The following is a 17,042-nucleotide window of genomic DNA, read 5'->3' as shown; positions in this document are numbered from 1 at the left end:
GCTCTTGACTGTGCATGATGGAGTGGCCTGCCTGTTTGCCAGACCTAAACCCAATCAAGCACGTCTGTTCAGAATACATTCTAGAAGCTAGTACTTATAGTAACTGAATAGGGTGCCTTGCTAGGTCGTAGCAATGACGTAGCTGAAGGCTATGCTAAACTGTCGTCTCTGCAAGTGAGAGCGTATCTAGACAGTGAACCATCGCTAGCAAAGTCGGCTGTACAACTGGGGCGAGTGCTAGGGAGTCTCTCTAGACTAGACCTGCCGTGTGGCGGCGCTCGGTCTGCAATCACTGATAGTGGCGACACGCGGGTCCGACGTATACTGCGGCCGATTTAAAGGCTACCACCTAGCAAGTGTGGTGTCTGGTAGTGACACCACACAGAGTATTCCAACCCGTTGTGCGGCCTGTGTACGTGTGCACGGTGGTCATATCCCATATTGATGTCGGGGTACACGCGCAGGAAACAGTGGCTTTTTGTAGCACATGTGTTTCGGGAGGGTTTTCTCAACTTATCACCAATACCGCAGACTTCCAGATCTGTGTCGTGTGTGTTCCCTATGTGTGTATGCTATTAGCGCCAGTTTTGTGTAGTGGCACGTCGTGTGGCACCACATTCTGCAGTTATCCTTAATTTATGAGCATGAGTGTAAAATAAGGGACGTCAGAGCTCGCACGGAAAGATATAGTTATCGGTTTTTTTCCGCTCGCTGTTCGAAAGTGGAATAATAGCGAATTATGGTGAATCGATGAACCCTCTGCCAGGTCCCTAAGAGAGAACTGCCGAGTAGGGATGTAGATGTAGTAAAAATCTTAGTACTGCATCTGTGGATAATTGAGATTTCGAAATTTTTTCCGTTTATTAGTCTAACAGCCCTACCACAACAAAGGTCAGAATTTAAAAATGATTGTGGTGTTGCGCACGCTGCTAAATACTGCATTTTCGGGCAACAACAAAGTTATTATGTGGCAGGTGTCATCAGAGCACAGTTAATAAAGTCATTTTATGTAATAATGAATAAACTTGGCACTCATCTTTTCGTGTTTCCCACGCTGGTCTCATTGTAAAATCATGGCTCAATTGTCGAAAATCTAGGTGGTGATGATTCCAAGCTCGGATGCAAGGAGGCCTAGCTTTTATTGTGCGATATTGAAAAGTTTTGTAGATGCGCTTCACAAACCATTGTTGAAGATAACACTTTTGCAGGACAATGGCAATGTAAAAAAAAAAAAACAAAAAAAAAACCCAGCACTCCGAATTTAAGTTACACTTCCTTTTAATTGCAATATCACGTAAAAACAAAACATACTTGAAAACATCTCTCTCAAAGTCACTGTTAAAGTTCACATTTTATAAGGGGACTAGGTTATGGGTCTTTCCAACATGACGTCAAACACTTGACTTTCTCAAGGTCCGACTCTCTAACAAGTTAACAACTAACCAACTATCGCTTACGCGCCCAAAAATCAGAGTTGCAAGTACGACAAAGATCGTAGTGATAAAAGAAAGAATACACATAAAAATAATATCATTGCAATATAAACATATCGATGTATCAAAAGTGAAATCAAATCTGAATGTTGTCTGAGAAATATGTTAAGTAGTTAACAGAAACAGAAATACAGTAGAATATTATTGGTATCGAGAGGTTCAGGGGAGGTACCATAATGGTTACGTAATTCAAGTACCATTGCAACTTACAGATCTGTGTCGTGTGTGTTCCCTATGTGCCTATGCTATTAGCGCCAGTTTTGTGTAGCGCCACGTTGTGTGACACCACATTCTGCAGGTAGCCTTAATTTATGAGCATGAGTGTAAAATAAGGGAAGTCAGAACTCGCACGGAAAGATATAGTTATCAGTTTTTTTCCGCTCGCTGTTCGAAAGTGGAATAATAGCGAATTATTGTGAATTGGTGAACCCTCTGCCACGCCCCTAAGAGAGAATTGCAGAGTAGGGATGTAGATGTAGTAAAAGTTTTAGTACTGCTTCTGTGGGTAATTGACATTTCAATGTTTTTCCTGTTTATTAGTAATACAGGATGTTACAAAAAGGTACGGCCAAACTTTCAGGAAACATTCCTCACAAACAAATAAAGAAAAGATGTTATGTGTACATGTGTCCAGAATCGCTTAATTTCCATGTTAGAGCTCATTTTAGTTTCGTCAGTGTGTACTGTACTTCCTCGATTCACCGTCAGTTGGCCCAACTGAAGGAAGATAATGTTGACTACGGTGCTTGTGTTGAAATGCGACTCATTGCTCTACAGTACTAACATCAAGCACATCAGTACGTCGCATCAACAGGTTAGTGTTCATCACGAACGTGGTTTTACAGTCAGTGCAATGTTTACAAATGCGCAGTTGGCAGATGCCCATTTGATGTATGGATTAGCATGGGGCAATAGCCGTGGTGCGATATGTTTATATTGAGACACATTTTCAGAACGAAGGTGTCCCGACAGGAAGGCGTTCGAAGTAATTGATCGGCGTCTTAGGGAGCACGGAACATTCCAGCCATGACCTGCTACTGGGGAAGACCTAGAACGACGAGGACACCTGCAATGGGCGAGGCAATTCTTCGTGCAGTTGGCGATAACCCTAATGTCAGCGTCAGAGAAGTTGCTGCTGTACAAGGTAACGTTGACCACGTCACTATATGGAGAGTGCTACGGGAGAACCAGTTGTTTCCGTAGCACGTACAGCGTGTCCAGACACTATCAGCAGCTGATTGGCCTCCACGGATACACTTATGCGAATGGTTCATCCAACGATGTGTCAATCCTCATTCTCTTTACGGATGAGGCTTCATTCCAACGTGATCAAATTGTAAATTTTCACAATCAACATGTGTGGGCTGACGAGAATCCGCACGCAATTGTGCAATCACGTCATCAACACAGATTTTCTGTGAACGTTTGGACAGGCATTGTTGGTGATGTCTTGATGGTGCCCCATGTTCTTCCACCTTCGCTCAATGGAGCACGTTATCATGATTTCATACGGGATACTCTACCTGTGCTGCTAGAACATGTGCCTTTACAAGTACGACACAACACGTGGTTCATGCACGACACGTGGTTCATGCACGATGGAGCTCCTGCACATTTCAATCGAAGTATTCGTATGCTTCTCAACAACAGATTCGTTGACTGATGGATTGGTAGAGGCGGACCAATTCCATGGCCTCCACGTTCTCCTGACCTCAACCCTCTTGACTTTCAGTTACAGGGGCATTTGAAAGCTCTTGTCTACACAACCCCGGTACCAGATGTAGAGACTCTTCGTGCTATTGTTGTGGACGGCTGTGATCCAATACGCCATTCTCCAGGGCTGCATCAGCGCATCAGGTATTCCACGCGACGGAGGGTGGATGCATGTATGCTCGCTAACGGAGGACATTTTGAACATTTCCTGTACAAAGTGTTTGAAGTCACGCTGGTATGTTCTGTTGCTGTGTGTTTCCATTGCATGATTAATGTGATTTGAAGAGAAGTAATAAAATGAGCTCTAACATGGAAAGTAAGCGTTTCCGGATACATGTCCACATAACATATTTTCATTCTTTGTGTGTGAGGAATGTTTCCTGAAAGTTTGGCCGTACCTTTTTGTAACACCCTGTATACATAAAACACATGTTTTAACATACATCCAAGAAATACCGAAAAATACTGTTTATTTGGAACTAAAATACCGGTATTGGTTTTAACAGGTCGGTTTTTCCCATCCCCAGCGAGACGGGCGACTCGGCGACAGGCGCTACAGATGTAGAGCAGAGGAGCGTGCCGACAACCGGTGTGTCACGCTGGCGCGCCAGTGGGGGCCCTCGCAGTGGAGCATTGCGCAGCATAACGCGGTCTGCCCGCTCCTGCACGGGACAGGGAGGCTGGTAGCGGCGGAGGCGGCGCTGCGGCTGACGTACGGCGCGCAACAATGCGGAAGTTTGGCGCGCACCTGCGGCTGAGCGGGTGTGTGTGTGTGGTGAGGGCCCGGGCGGCTGGCGGCTGACCCCGCGGACGGTCGTATTGTGGCGCCGGCGCAGCCCGCGAGGCGTGGGCGGAGGAATGCCGCGTCGGTGGGGGGGAGCACGTCCCAGTTCGGCGAACCGGCCTCCCGTCGTTTGTCACCGTACTTACCGCGGCCGTCGGCCGTTCGGGGCCATGCCAAACACGCTATACCGTAACTCCGTTCCTCCCCCTCCTTCTTCTTGTTTACGGTTTCCGCTAAAGTAAACAAGTGTAAGTGTGCCTGCGCACTTCTCCGTCTTAGCGAACAACGCGTATTCAGCTGCTCTTCTCATTATCTGCAAATATTATCTACACTACTGGCCATTAAAATTGCTACACCACGAACATGGCGTGCCACAGACGCGAAATTTAAACGACAGGAAGAAGATGCTGTGATATGTAAATGATTAGCTTTCAGAGCATTCACACAGGGTTGGCGCCGGTGGCGACACCTACAACGTGCTGACATGAGTAAAGTTTCCAACCGATTTCTCGTGCACAAACAGCAGTTCACCGGCGTTGTATGGAGAAACGTTATTGTGATCCCTCGTGTCAGGAGGAGAAATGCGTACCATCACGTTTCCGACTTTGATAAAGGTCGGATTGTAGCCTATCGCGATTGCGGTGTATCGTATCGCGACATTGTTGCTCGCGTTCGTCGAGATCCAATGACCGTTAACAGAATATGGAATCGGTGGGTGCAGGAGGGTAATACGCGTGTCATCCTCTGTTTCAATGCCATTATCATCGCAGAGTGTCTGGATATGCTGTTTCGATCCACTTACTGATGTAACGTAAGACCAGAACTTCCTATGATTTTCTGTCAAGTCGGTACATAGATTTTTAATTTCGAATTCACTGAACGCTTCATGCGTAGCCCTCCTTACTCTAACTTTGACATCGTTTAGCATCTGTTTGACTGAGAGGTTTTGGCTGCGTTTAAATTTGCGGTGAGGCTCTCTTTGCTTTCGTAGTAGTTTCCTAACTTTGTTGTTGAACCACGGTGGGTTTTTCCCGTCCCTCACAGTTTTACTCGGCACGTACCTGCCTAAACGCATTTTACGATTGCCTTGAACTTTTTCCATAAACATTCAACGTTGTCAGTGTCGGGACAGAAATTATGAGAGACGATAGGCAGATTTGGTTAAACAGCGTGTAAGAGTTTAGTGCAGTACCTTTCCTCCGAATATCTACAGCGATATCAGAGAAGGTGATTGGGGAACGGAGGACGCTGTCATTGAACACTTTGTAAGACCTCTTGTCTGAAACAAGTTATATCTGTGAGAGCTTTTGGTACAGCAGAATAAAGCTCGTTCACTGCCTTCGGTGTAGAAGACAGTGAGCAAGCGGTACTCTGCTCTTCAGTACGTCTAGGAGCGCGTGGGCCATAAGTTTGTTATCCTTCCGGAATCCATATCGACAATGAATCTGATATTACAGATCACAACCTACGAATCATGGACTTACGTTGTACTGAGTAAAAGCGCACAGTCGCATTCTTGGGGATGAAATGGTAGACGAGCTAGTGAAAGCAGCAGTCTATGAGGGAGAGGAGGCACTTGGACTTATTTGCTTCAGACTCTTTAAACGCTAGCAAATTAACAACCAGAGAGAAGTGGAAACACAGAATGGAGAGAGATCTCTCATTGTAATGATTGCAAAGTTTATGCCAAAGTGAATCCAGTGCTGATTATTTACATCTGGCACAAAAAATATCGACGCTCCAGAAGACTCAAGAACACTGCAAGGGGACTCATCCTCAACCGCGGCTGTCACAGGAAGTATCTATATCGTACTGGTCTGGTCGTATCTCTATTGTGCGACTGCAGAAGAAGGTAAACTGCATCTTTTTTATGCCCGAACACACACAACTTCTGGTCACCATGGGTAACATGTGTCATCAGATACTGATATGCTTGGAAGACTTTAAAGTATACGATTTTTATATGCCTTTTCTTTTGAAGAAAACACGATTCTACAGTAATTTTATGCTGACGTTGATATTGATGCACAGTGTATCAAATCCTACGCGTACATTGCTCTTCCTTTTGTTAAAATTTATTCGTATAATGATGGCTGTGTAAGTTCTGCTCAGATGTCAAAATAAAAAATACGTATCGGTGTGTCTGCCGTAAGTGTCGTCACGAGCATTTTCTCTGACGTTTCGTCAGATGTTTGCCATTTCGTTTTTTCGCTGTATAGCTGCTGTCAGCCCCAACAAATAACGCTCATTGCGTCTTTAGTGCGACGCCCAGTATCGACTGGGAGCATCGGTTTGATTTCCGTTACAAACAAAACTATTTTTAAAGCCCAGTTGATTCAATAAGGTCGTGTGGTAGCGTTCTCGCTTCCCACGCCCGGGTTCCCGGGTTCGATTCCCGGCGGGGTCAGGGATTTTCTCTGCCTCGTGATGGCTGGGTGTTGTGTGATGTCCTTAGGTTAGTTACGTTTAAGTAGTTCTAAGTTCTAGGGGACTGAGGACCATAGATGTTAAGTCCCATAGTGCTCAGAGCCATTTGAACCTTTTTTTTTTTGATACAATAAACGTAGTGAGTGCGTGTCACACATATATCTAGATATGATGTCAGAGACAGCAAGAGACTTGTAATGTAGACTCTTTGTCCTGACCACCACGTCTCAGCTGTTGACCAGTTGGTTGTGCTTGCGATGCGTTGCAACAAGTGTTTATGCCACTTGTCAGATGGGGTGATTTCTTTGGTTGGAGTTCACATGAGTGGAGGCGATAGCTACAGTGATGCACTCTTGCATTTAGTCGTAATCGTTCGCTTTGGATGGTGCTTGGCCGACCGACGCAAGTTTACCGCCGAGCGAATCGCAAACTCTTGGCCTCGAGCTACGTGGGCGCTCGTCGTGCCTTGCAGCGACTGGTGAAGCGCATTCATTTTCACCAGAGGCATTATGCGAATCTCATCAGTACACTGAAATCCCATTGAATCTGGTTGGACAGCATTTTATTAATCTCGGAATAGCTGAGACTGACTTGCTAATGCTAGTGGCCGCGCTTTGGGAGAGTTAAAAATAAAATTAAGTGAATGTTGTTACGTTGAAAAGGAGGGCCCCGTAATCATATGTGGCGCTTTGCAGATAAATCAGATAAATTCAAACAGAATTCTGAGAATAACGGCGCTAGAAGTCATTAACAAGTTTTCCCTGGGATGTCTAATCTGGTGAGAGTGATCCCGTTATTTTATGTAAGCTTTTCTAAGATGTACTTTTTTAGGAGCGCGTGAGTTTCTTTAACGGCTGTAGGTCAAGTGTGTCGCTGTAAACTGAAGTGAATGTTATAGATGATCTGAATAATTTTTCTATGTACCTCTTAATACACAGAATACTTTACATAACCAGTTGTATGTCGCTACCGCTTATCATGTACGTGTGCACTGCGGTGTACCGAGTATAGGTGTAACTTCGCTCACTCCGTCTTCAGGCCACAAGTGGCCCATCGGCACCATCCGACCGCCGTTTCGTCCTCATTTGAAGACGTGAATAGCAGGGGCTTGTGGTTAGCACACCGCTCTCCCGGTCGTTTTGACGTTATCCTTTACCGAAGCTGCTACTAGTCGGTCGAGTAGCTCCTCAATTGGCATCACGAGGCTGAGTGCACCCCGAAAAATGGCAACAGCGCATGGCGGCCTGGATGGTGACCCATCCAAGTGCCGACCACGCCCGAGAGCGCTTAACTTCGGTGATCTCACGGGAACCGGTGTATCCACTCCGGCAAGGCCGTTGCCATAGGGGTAACTTAGGGAGCTGTAATCGTTTTCGGCACAGTTATCATTTTCACTGGTAGAGCTTTTATTAACTGTGTGTGTCGCCTTGTATGTAATGATTTATACTGCAGGTTTATAACTTTTGTGTCTTACATAGTAGCAATTAGGAACTGCTAGTGCGGTTTGTTAAAAAATAATATGATCATGTTTGAGGACCTTTTTGGAACACTGTAGCAAGCCACTGGATCGGCGTGCTACTTCAGGAAAGGAGATTGTTCTATAATAAATGAAATCTTCTTTTGATTCGGTAATTGTAGAGGACATTACACGCGGTTGTATTCGCCTGTTTGAACATTCGATACGCCGGGGCAAGCTCAAGTATTACAAGGAATTTATTGTTGTTTTGAAAGGAACTCAGAGAGGTTCGACTGCGCTTTACTCGCCGGCTGGCTGCTGGACGGCGCCCTCATTGCGAAACAGACAGCTGACGCCGGCGGATCGTGACGTGCTCGATGCAGTCAGTGGCAGCCGTTCGCGGAAGAAGCAGAACTAGTCCAGCCGCTCCCGCGACGTGTCGGGACGCCGCCAGAATGAGGACTCGCGGGAAACTGAAACTGCCTCTTCAAAAGGAAAAGCGACCAATGGAGCGACGCCCTATAACTGACGCACCCCTAAAAATTACTTTCCAGAATAAAATGTATTTAACATCTGCAGTTGCTGCAAAATACACACGTGAATATTACATTACGCCGTTTCAAAATGTGATGCTTCGGATTTCACTGAAATTTCCTCGTGCTATAATGTTTACCGTTTAGTTTTATTCACCAGTCACCATTTTCTGAGACGGGTAATTATAATGTTTCGATTACCACCACTACAAAATAAATTAAATTATAAAGTCATTTGTTTGCAGGTATACAGCTGCAGTTCTGGTACACACTGAAATCCTTACGTCACAGTACCGTTGTAGGTGAACTCGGGGCAGGACGGGATAGCGGGGCACAATGGGAAATTGCTCTTTTCTAGACTGGACAGTGTTGCAACCTGTTGTATGGCCATGTAACTATTTCTCCGAATGGGCAGCCATTCTGATTTAGTTTGAAGTGCGAGATCTAAGTGAATTGTTGTCTGTCACGTTACCGCTTGCTTTGTTCTAACGTTTGGTGCATTTCAACGCCAAGTAAGCTGTTAATTGTTAATTGTTTACCCTAAAATGACACATTCCCTTAAAGGACATGGCATTTGTGACACTTTAGTTATTTAATGCGTTTAAATAAGTCAGTTATTACACTCCATAAAAGTTTTTAACCTCAAAAGTGCTCTTGGGGCGGAATGGGACGGGGCAGAATGGGATAGCGTCCCGTTCTGCCCCGTCATATTTTGATGCAAGTAGAAAGCAAACCCAGCCTGGATGTTCATGGATGCCAGACTCTCCCAACCAGCTACGTTCGCCGAACAACTCAGCTTTCCAAATATCGCCCGAGGCTGTCATTCCAATCCCACCAATCCATCAAAATACTCGGCGAACTACAAGACGGAAAGGAAAAACCGTCGTATTAACAGATTCTCCTTATAAGAAGGAACTGCAGAATGCTGTCGCACGTAAAGTAAGCCTACAGAAAGGAGGAGGGTGCACAAATATAAACAATGTCAGGACAGAGACGTCAGGTGCAATGTAACTTAAGGTAAAAATATCAGACAGTACACCCAAAAAAAAAACCAAAACAGAGGACATCAAAGACTTTAATAAAAATAAAATGAAGACGATGATGGAGAATAGAGAATGAGAGAGGATGCCGAGTGTCTCTACTGTGGGGACTTCTACTCCGTATCTAATGAGGGCTGGGCCGCATGCCTGAGTGGTCACACAATTCATGAAGAGTAAATACTGATTTTTGACTATTGTCGAAAGGGCTAGTAGTTAGTGGTTTGGTGGTTATTAAGCATTGTACATTTTTCAGGCTGACATTAAAATATTTTCTTATTTTGAAGAATCACTTTTTTTAAATTGTTTGAATTACACATTCCTTAGTCTGAATTGCCTGTTATACAAAATTTTTTCATAGTTTAGTACGATATTCATAATTCAAATTCAACGTTTATGCAATAATTTAACAAAAAATACCCTTATCCCATTCTGCCCCGTGGGTGGCGCGGAACGAGAAATATGCAAGACTTTCTCTGAAAAATTGTAAAAAATGCAAAATGTATTGTTTTAAGTGATTTTAAAATAAGGTACATTAGGTTACACTACAAGGTGCTTTTTATCACTTTAAGAAGGGTTTCCTTGTGTTCCCTTACTTTACAGAAATTGTTAAACATTAAGTATCCCGTTCCGCCACGAGTTCCCCTATCCCACTGTAGAGGGCAAAATAATACGGTACACTCAACTGATAAAGCGGGATAATGTGCGGTCTTGTTTTCAGAAGCAGCATAAATGTTGCTGCTGAGTTAAGTCAATCAAAATATTTTATTTAGCAGCCTCGATTTGCCTGACACCAGCTGAATACGGATTCAGTGTCCGCCATTATAAGAAATAAATTTCCTCCTGGTCGAAGACTTTGATGATGTTCTGTAGTAGATCCCGATCACCCGACTGAATACTGCTACTTTCTTCGAAATAGTTATTTAATTTCAAGCTGAAATTATATTTTGTTAATTCATTTGTTTAATTAATTTGCTTATGATCTCTAAGGAGCCAGAACTGAAACACGTGACACAATATATGTTGCGCAGGAGATGATCAACAGCTCATAAATATTTAAAGAAAGTCATATTTAAGAGCAACCATGAACTGTTGTTGACATAAATCTCGATTCATTGCCAATTTAGATTGAAGCGACCATCATCAGGCAATATAAAGTTTCGATCTAACGTGGTAGCGAGTTTTTCTTCATAAGCAACTGTTGACAGTTCATTATTATGACTTCTTTTTAATCAGACATATATATAAAGTAAGTCGAATATTATTTTCAGGCGATAAACGACTGCTGTAAAATTTAAATGGATAGTGAATTTACTAGAGGCACATATGAGTGACAGCGATATGATTTAAGTTACTGTGATAATTGGTTTAACATAGGTGCATGAAACGAGAAGTTTTCTTTGTCTTCTTTTGTGGCTCAGGTCATTACGCAGGCTAGCCCACTATTAAGATTGTTGGCAGGTAATACTATAAAGCAGCGTCTGATGACTGCAGTTTTGGTTTTAGAATTATTTTTTTTTGTTAGCTGAGGATCCGAAGAGCTACAGGACTACGAAGGCAAGAACCCATGGAAATATGTTTCCAGTGTTGAAAATAAATAAAGAATATCTTTGAATAAAAGCAGACTGATTAGATTCGATGAGCCCCGTAAACAGAAAAGATAGCAGAATGGTCCCACTTCCTTGTTACTGATTCCTGTTCGGTGGGAAGCAGCAATTGTGCGAAAACCAGTTCCTTCATTTTATTTGTGAGATCAACGAGACGGCTACCCATTTAATACCACGTTTGTTGAACTATGGAAAGTTTTATTCGCGGTGTAGTATCACCAGTAAGCTGCTCACCTACGTACTACTCAGTCAAATTGGAGACTGGATCGATAAATTCACCCTGGCGTTGAGCGTGGTTTGCACTTCTGGATAAAGAATTATAAAACTAAATTAATGATTCATTTGATGTTTCTCAGGTCAATATTTTTGAACCATTGTTGAACTGAATAACGTACACAGCTTAGAACCAAAAAGCGTGGCTTGAGTAGAATTGGTCACTTGCTGAGACTTGAACAGGTTACCACGCATTTACATGATTATATATTTCAAGTTTTCCCCATGACTAAAGTAACACAGCTACTTGGATGTGCGAGTGTAAGATTCGTTGTGGGCTAGTCCCGAACGCTGCTCGAAGAGTAATTACTTTGAAACATAGTGATTTGCCACAATACGCATACTTTACTAGAAGTACCACTTTTGGCCAAACAGCAGAGCATCCTGTGACCTATAACTGGACATTAATTACGGGATATGCATCCTGTCTCGATCACATGTATCTAGATCAATGTTCCCGTCAACTCCACAAAAATTACAGATTGCTCGAAAGTTTCTCAAATTTTACATTAGGCCATATGTTAACAGGGCGAAGCACTGATCTAAATAAAAGTAATCATGAATCGTGTCTTGTAATTAACATTGTTAACAGGGCGAAGCACTGATCTAAATAAAAGTAATCATGAATCGTGTCTTGTAATTATCATTGTTTATGTTTCAGGATGGTCCGTTATTTGACAGAAACTGGCAGTTTTAATATGGTGACATGCAGATATTGTACTAAATCACGAATTTTAAAAAATATTTAATAACTCCGAATCACAACCTCATTAAAGCAACAATTCATTGTGACGCCATTTAAAGGTGTCGATTTATAGACGTCGTTTATCAGATATAGAATTGCAACTTATCACAATACCTGCGAATGGCATAGAAATCGTCTACAATGATAAGAACGTTGTGCTGTCGGCTTGAAAAAGGTGGCTCCCAGAGAGAAATGTAACGTACAAGGTTACTGCTTGATACAGAGACTGGGTTTAGCAATAAAATACCACACAATGCGCATTTGTAGATGAACATTGTTTCAAAAAATTCGCTGACTCATTATCTGTTGTAGTTGCCGGAGTCTGGAACAAGCTACCCTGCACTCTGCGCACAGTTCAGTACCGTGATGTCAGCGTTTATGCAAAAATTCAACGTATTTTGTCAATCTCCCTCCGTCAAATAGCAAAGCAAATACTTCTGTCTTCTCACAGGTGCGCTTCTCTATAGTTTTACTTCTCAGTCAGTTACACTACTTTCTTTTTACCTACCTCTGTTATTTGTGTTTTATTAAGTTACACTTTCTCTCCCCATCCCACCCCTCTTCTTTCGGATCCATCACTTGTAGCCAGTGCTGATAGTTTAAACCCACCTGCCTGTGTTTCTTCTGCGCTATTTAGTCATAGTAATTTATGAATGGTGGACATTAAAAGTACCTTACAAAGTTCTTAATGTGCTGAAAGTAATGTAAATTTTGCTTATGTGGGTATCCACAGCATCTAAGTGCTTAATAAAACAATACATTGTCCGTTGTAGACTGTATTGTGTTTTATTAAAATCGTTCTATTAGCTAACTTCGGCCGTGAGGCATTATCAACCACATTTGCTATATCACGATACGTATACACGACATAGCAAATGTGCTTGATAATGACTCACGGCCGAAGTTAGCTGATAGTACTATTTTACGAGGCCTGTTCGGAAAGTAAGGTCCGATCGGTCGAGAAATTAAAACCACAGTCAAACCAAAAACTTTTTATGCACAAAAGTTAGCCACATCTTGTAGCTACCTCTCTAAATAGTAACTGCTCCGACTTAGAGGTTTGTCGTGGCCTTGTACAAACTTTCCAGTACACTTATGACAGAAATCAGCAGCCTGTGCTTTCCTCCAGTTCTCTACACTGGTCTGCCTTTCGTTGGTTTTGCCAAAATGTTATCTTCGTGGCCAGCGGATCAGGCGAGCAGAGATAAACTCTGGAGTGAGCCAATTAAAGGCTGCACTATGGGTGATCAAACACTTCCCATCGAAAACGCTGCAGGAGCGTCTTCATTGCCCCTGCAGAACGCGGTTGAAAATTGTCTTGAAGGAAGAAACGCGTAACACTTATGTTATGTGGGCTGTATAGTTTCAGGCGAAATCTCTCACCAGATCCATAAAAAATGGCTCTGAGCATTATGGGACTTAACATCTGAGGTCGTCAGTCCCCTAGAACTTAGAACTACTTAAACCTAACTAGCCTAAGGACATCACACACATCCATGCCCGAGGCAGGACTCGAACCTGCGACCGTAGCAGTCGCGCGGTTCCAGACTGAAGTGCCTAGAACCGCTCGGCCACAGCAGCCGGCCCAGATCCACATACTTGGCCGGAGACACTGTTCTTGTAGGCATTTCTGCACGATCACTTTGGGCTCTGAACTGAAAAGAGCGACGTGAAGCGATCGACAGGCACACTAAAGACGCCGCCCATCACATCTTTGCAAAGGTCCATCGGATTTTCACAGAGGTTTCCATTTCGCGCCAAATCGCACCCTACTTTCCGAATACGCCTCGTAATAAAGTATAACACAGCTTATAATGGACAACGTTTTCTTTTAGAATGTAAATTATGCAGAAACCTTGGTTAGTTGTAACAGAATGCCTGATGGCTCTAATACTGCAAGATTAAATAAGTAAAGGAATAAATTAAAAAGTCAGTATTAAAATAAGAGAGATTAGGAAACATCACGAAGCGTACGAGCAGTTAGATTTCTTTCTCGTAACATCCGCGAACGGGCTAGGCGAGGGGTGGAGGATAACATCTAGCTGCCGTCCTGACCCAGAAATCGAACGGAAGCTTTTAGAGTAGAACGGAGGTGCAGAATGCGCTAGCGAAATGCACCCTTGCAGATGTGGGCCGGGCGCAGACTTACCGCGAGCAGGCAGCAGCAGGGTCCCCTGAGGAGCGCCATGTCCTTGAGAATGGGCGGCCGGCGCGCGTCCTTCGCTGGGTTCAAGGTGGCAGCAAGTGGATCGCGGTGGCCACGCAGGTCGTCGGCCGTCGCAGCACTGTGCGGAACCAGGCCGCCGCACCTGGCGGCCGGCCGGCGTACGGTACCTCCGGCTCTGCCCCCCCTCTGGGAGGGGTGCGCGCCGACGCCTCACCACCATCACACGGACGCGCCGCTGGCGCAGGAATTTCCCACCGAGCAGTCCGCGTTCGCACTACGGGGGGTCTCACCCAGTCGGAAATGACAACGTTGAAAACATCTACACCTGCATCTGAATCTACGAATACATCAATACGTCGCAAGCCACTTCAGTTGTAGAATTCTGCAGCACGTAAAGGGAACGTAGCAGGTGCATATGGACTGGGCCTAAGAAATGAAAGAGGAAGCCGCCTGGTAGAATTTTGCACAGAGCATAACTTCATCACAGCTAACACTTGGTTCAAGAATCATAAAAGAAGGTTGTATACATGGAAGAAGCCTGGAGATTCTGACAGGTTTAAGATAGATTATATAATGGTAAGACAGAGATTTAGGAACCAGGTTTTAAATTATATGACATTTCCAGGGGCAGATGAGGACTCCGACCACAATCTATTGGTTATGGACTATAGATTAAAACTGAAGAAATTGCAAAAAGGTGGGAACTTAAGGAGATGGGAACTGGAGCATAATGGAACAACTGACAGGAATTGGGGAAAGAAATACAGTAGCAGAAGAATGGGTAGCTTTGAGGAATGAAATAGTGAAGGCAGCAGAGGATCAAGCAGGTAAAAAGACGAGGGCCAGTAGAAATCCTTGGGTAATAGAAGAAATATTGAATTTAATTGGTGAAAGGAGAAAATATAAAAATGCAGTAAATGAAGCAGGAAAAAAGTAATACAAACGTCTCAAAAATGAGATCCACAGGAAGAGCAAAATGGCTAAGCACGGATGGCTAGAGGACAAATGTAAGGATGTAGAGGCTTACCTCACTAGGGGTAAGATAGATACTGCCTACAGGAAAATTAAAGAGACCTTTGGAGAAAAGAGAGCCACTTGTATGAATATCAAGAGCTCAGGTGGAAACCCAGTTCTAAGCAAAGAAGGGAAAGCAGAAAGGTGGAAGGAGTATATAGAGGGTTTATACAAGGGCGATGTACTTCAGGACATTGTTATGGAAATGGAAGAGGATGTAGATGAAGACGAAATGGGAGATAAGATACTGCGTGAAGAGTTTGACAGAGCACTGAAAGCCCTGAGTCGAAACAAGGCCCCGGGAGTGCTACAGAAGAATGCTGAAGATTAGATGGGTAGATCACATAACTAATGAGGAGGTATTGAATAGAATTGGGGAGAAGAGGAGTTTGTGGCACAACTTGACAAAAAGAAGGGACCGGTTGGTAGGACATGTTTTGAAGCATCAAGGAATCACAAATTTAGCATTGGAGGGCAGCGTGGAGGGTAAAAATCGTAGAGGTAGACCAAGAGATGATTACACTAAGCAGATTCAAAAGGATGTAGGTTGCAGTAAGTACTGCGAGATGAAGAAGCTTGCACAGGATAGAATAGCATGGAGAGCTGCATCAAACCAGTCTTAGGACTGAAGACCACAACAACAACAATAATAACAAATGAAATTTTCCCTTTGAAATTTATTCTCTTTCTCTAACTTCGTATACAAATGTAATTGCTGCTTATTAAAAGTGATTTTCTGATTATTTCAACGAAACATATAATGTGTCGTCGTCGTGGCCCTCAGTCGTTATCTGCAATAACCCAAAACTGTTCCTTAACTTTTTTAATGTTACTGGTCGCCATCTGACTGCTACATCGAACTGCGACATGAATATACTTACTCTGTTTTACTATACTGTATTAGCTCCTGGTGGGCTTTCATAATAAGGGGCTGTATTTATTACCAAAGCTGACGTTATTCTTTAATAGCAAAGCTGACGTTATTCTTTAATTAATTTGGCTGAAGTTGCGTAATTCATAGTTAAACTTTTTCTCGACAACAATAAAAATTTTGCAAAGCTTTACGTTGATGGTTTTTGGGATGGATTATAATTAGAAATGCAATATTGCTGGCAAAAGTTAATTATATTCTGAATGAAATTATTTTACAAACGTTCAAACGAGACTTACTTTTTACAATAATCTTACAACTAGCAATGCGCAAACATATCTTCAGTAGTCTTGCGTTTCTCAAAAAATTAATTCAATAATTTTAGTTCCTCTTATTATAATTGTTAGCTGATGTCTCTGTACATCCGTTTATAATCTCTTGTAAATCATAGCTAGTGGCTGGAAGGCACACCGCTCCTCTGATCCTCTCGCTTCAGACCTGCTACCGTCTCGCTTCATTTCTCGCTTACTACTGACATCCTACGAACGCTGAAGTACGGTCTCTCCTGCCAACTGTGCTTTCTGGTGCAGACAATCCCTGCTACCATTACAAAATGTACTAATGAGCGGTCTTTCTCGCTCTTTTCTTAAAATATACCCGTACGCGGTTTCTCCCGCCCTTTTTAAAATTATATGAATTTGCGGTCTCTCTTGTCAACAATACTTTGGTGCAGACATTCCCTGCTACCACAATTATTTCCAACATGACAAATATTAATTATTCCTACTTAATCCTATTAGTAAAATATAAACATCTTTCATAAATTGTGGTCTGACAATAAACAATAGAAATATACACGTCTTACAACGAATACATCAATATGCCGCAAGCCACGACAGTTGTATAATTTTGGAACACGAAA

General features: G+C 43.1%; 1 protein-coding gene and 1 pseudogene across 1 annotated transcript in view; both read right to left on the bottom strand.

Moving 5' to 3' along the window:
* LOC126272905 (uncharacterized) overlaps positions 1-14,351 on the bottom strand; it is a 337,543-nt gene extending 323,192 nt beyond the window's left edge. Inside the window, exon 1 of the mRNA XM_049976169.1 lies at positions 14,218-14,351. Within this exon, the coding sequence (XP_049832126.1) occupies positions 14,218-14,256 (39 nt within the window). The 5' untranslated portion in view covers positions 14,257-14,351. The remainder of the gene's footprint in view (positions 1-14,217) is intronic.
* Positions 7,642-7,759, bottom strand: LOC126274399 (5S ribosomal RNA; annotated as a pseudogene).
* Positions 14,352-17,042: the final 2,691 nt, after the last annotated feature.

Source organism: Schistocerca gregaria, chromosome 5, assembly GCF_023897955.1.
Source record: "Schistocerca gregaria isolate iqSchGreg1 chromosome 5, iqSchGreg1.2, whole genome shotgun sequence".
In the NCBI taxonomy this organism is placed as follows: domain Eukaryota; kingdom Metazoa; phylum Arthropoda; class Insecta; order Orthoptera; family Acrididae; genus Schistocerca; species Schistocerca gregaria.
The sequence above is the reverse complement of the archived record's forward strand: the minus strand, read 5'-3'. Positions and strand labels throughout refer to the sequence as shown.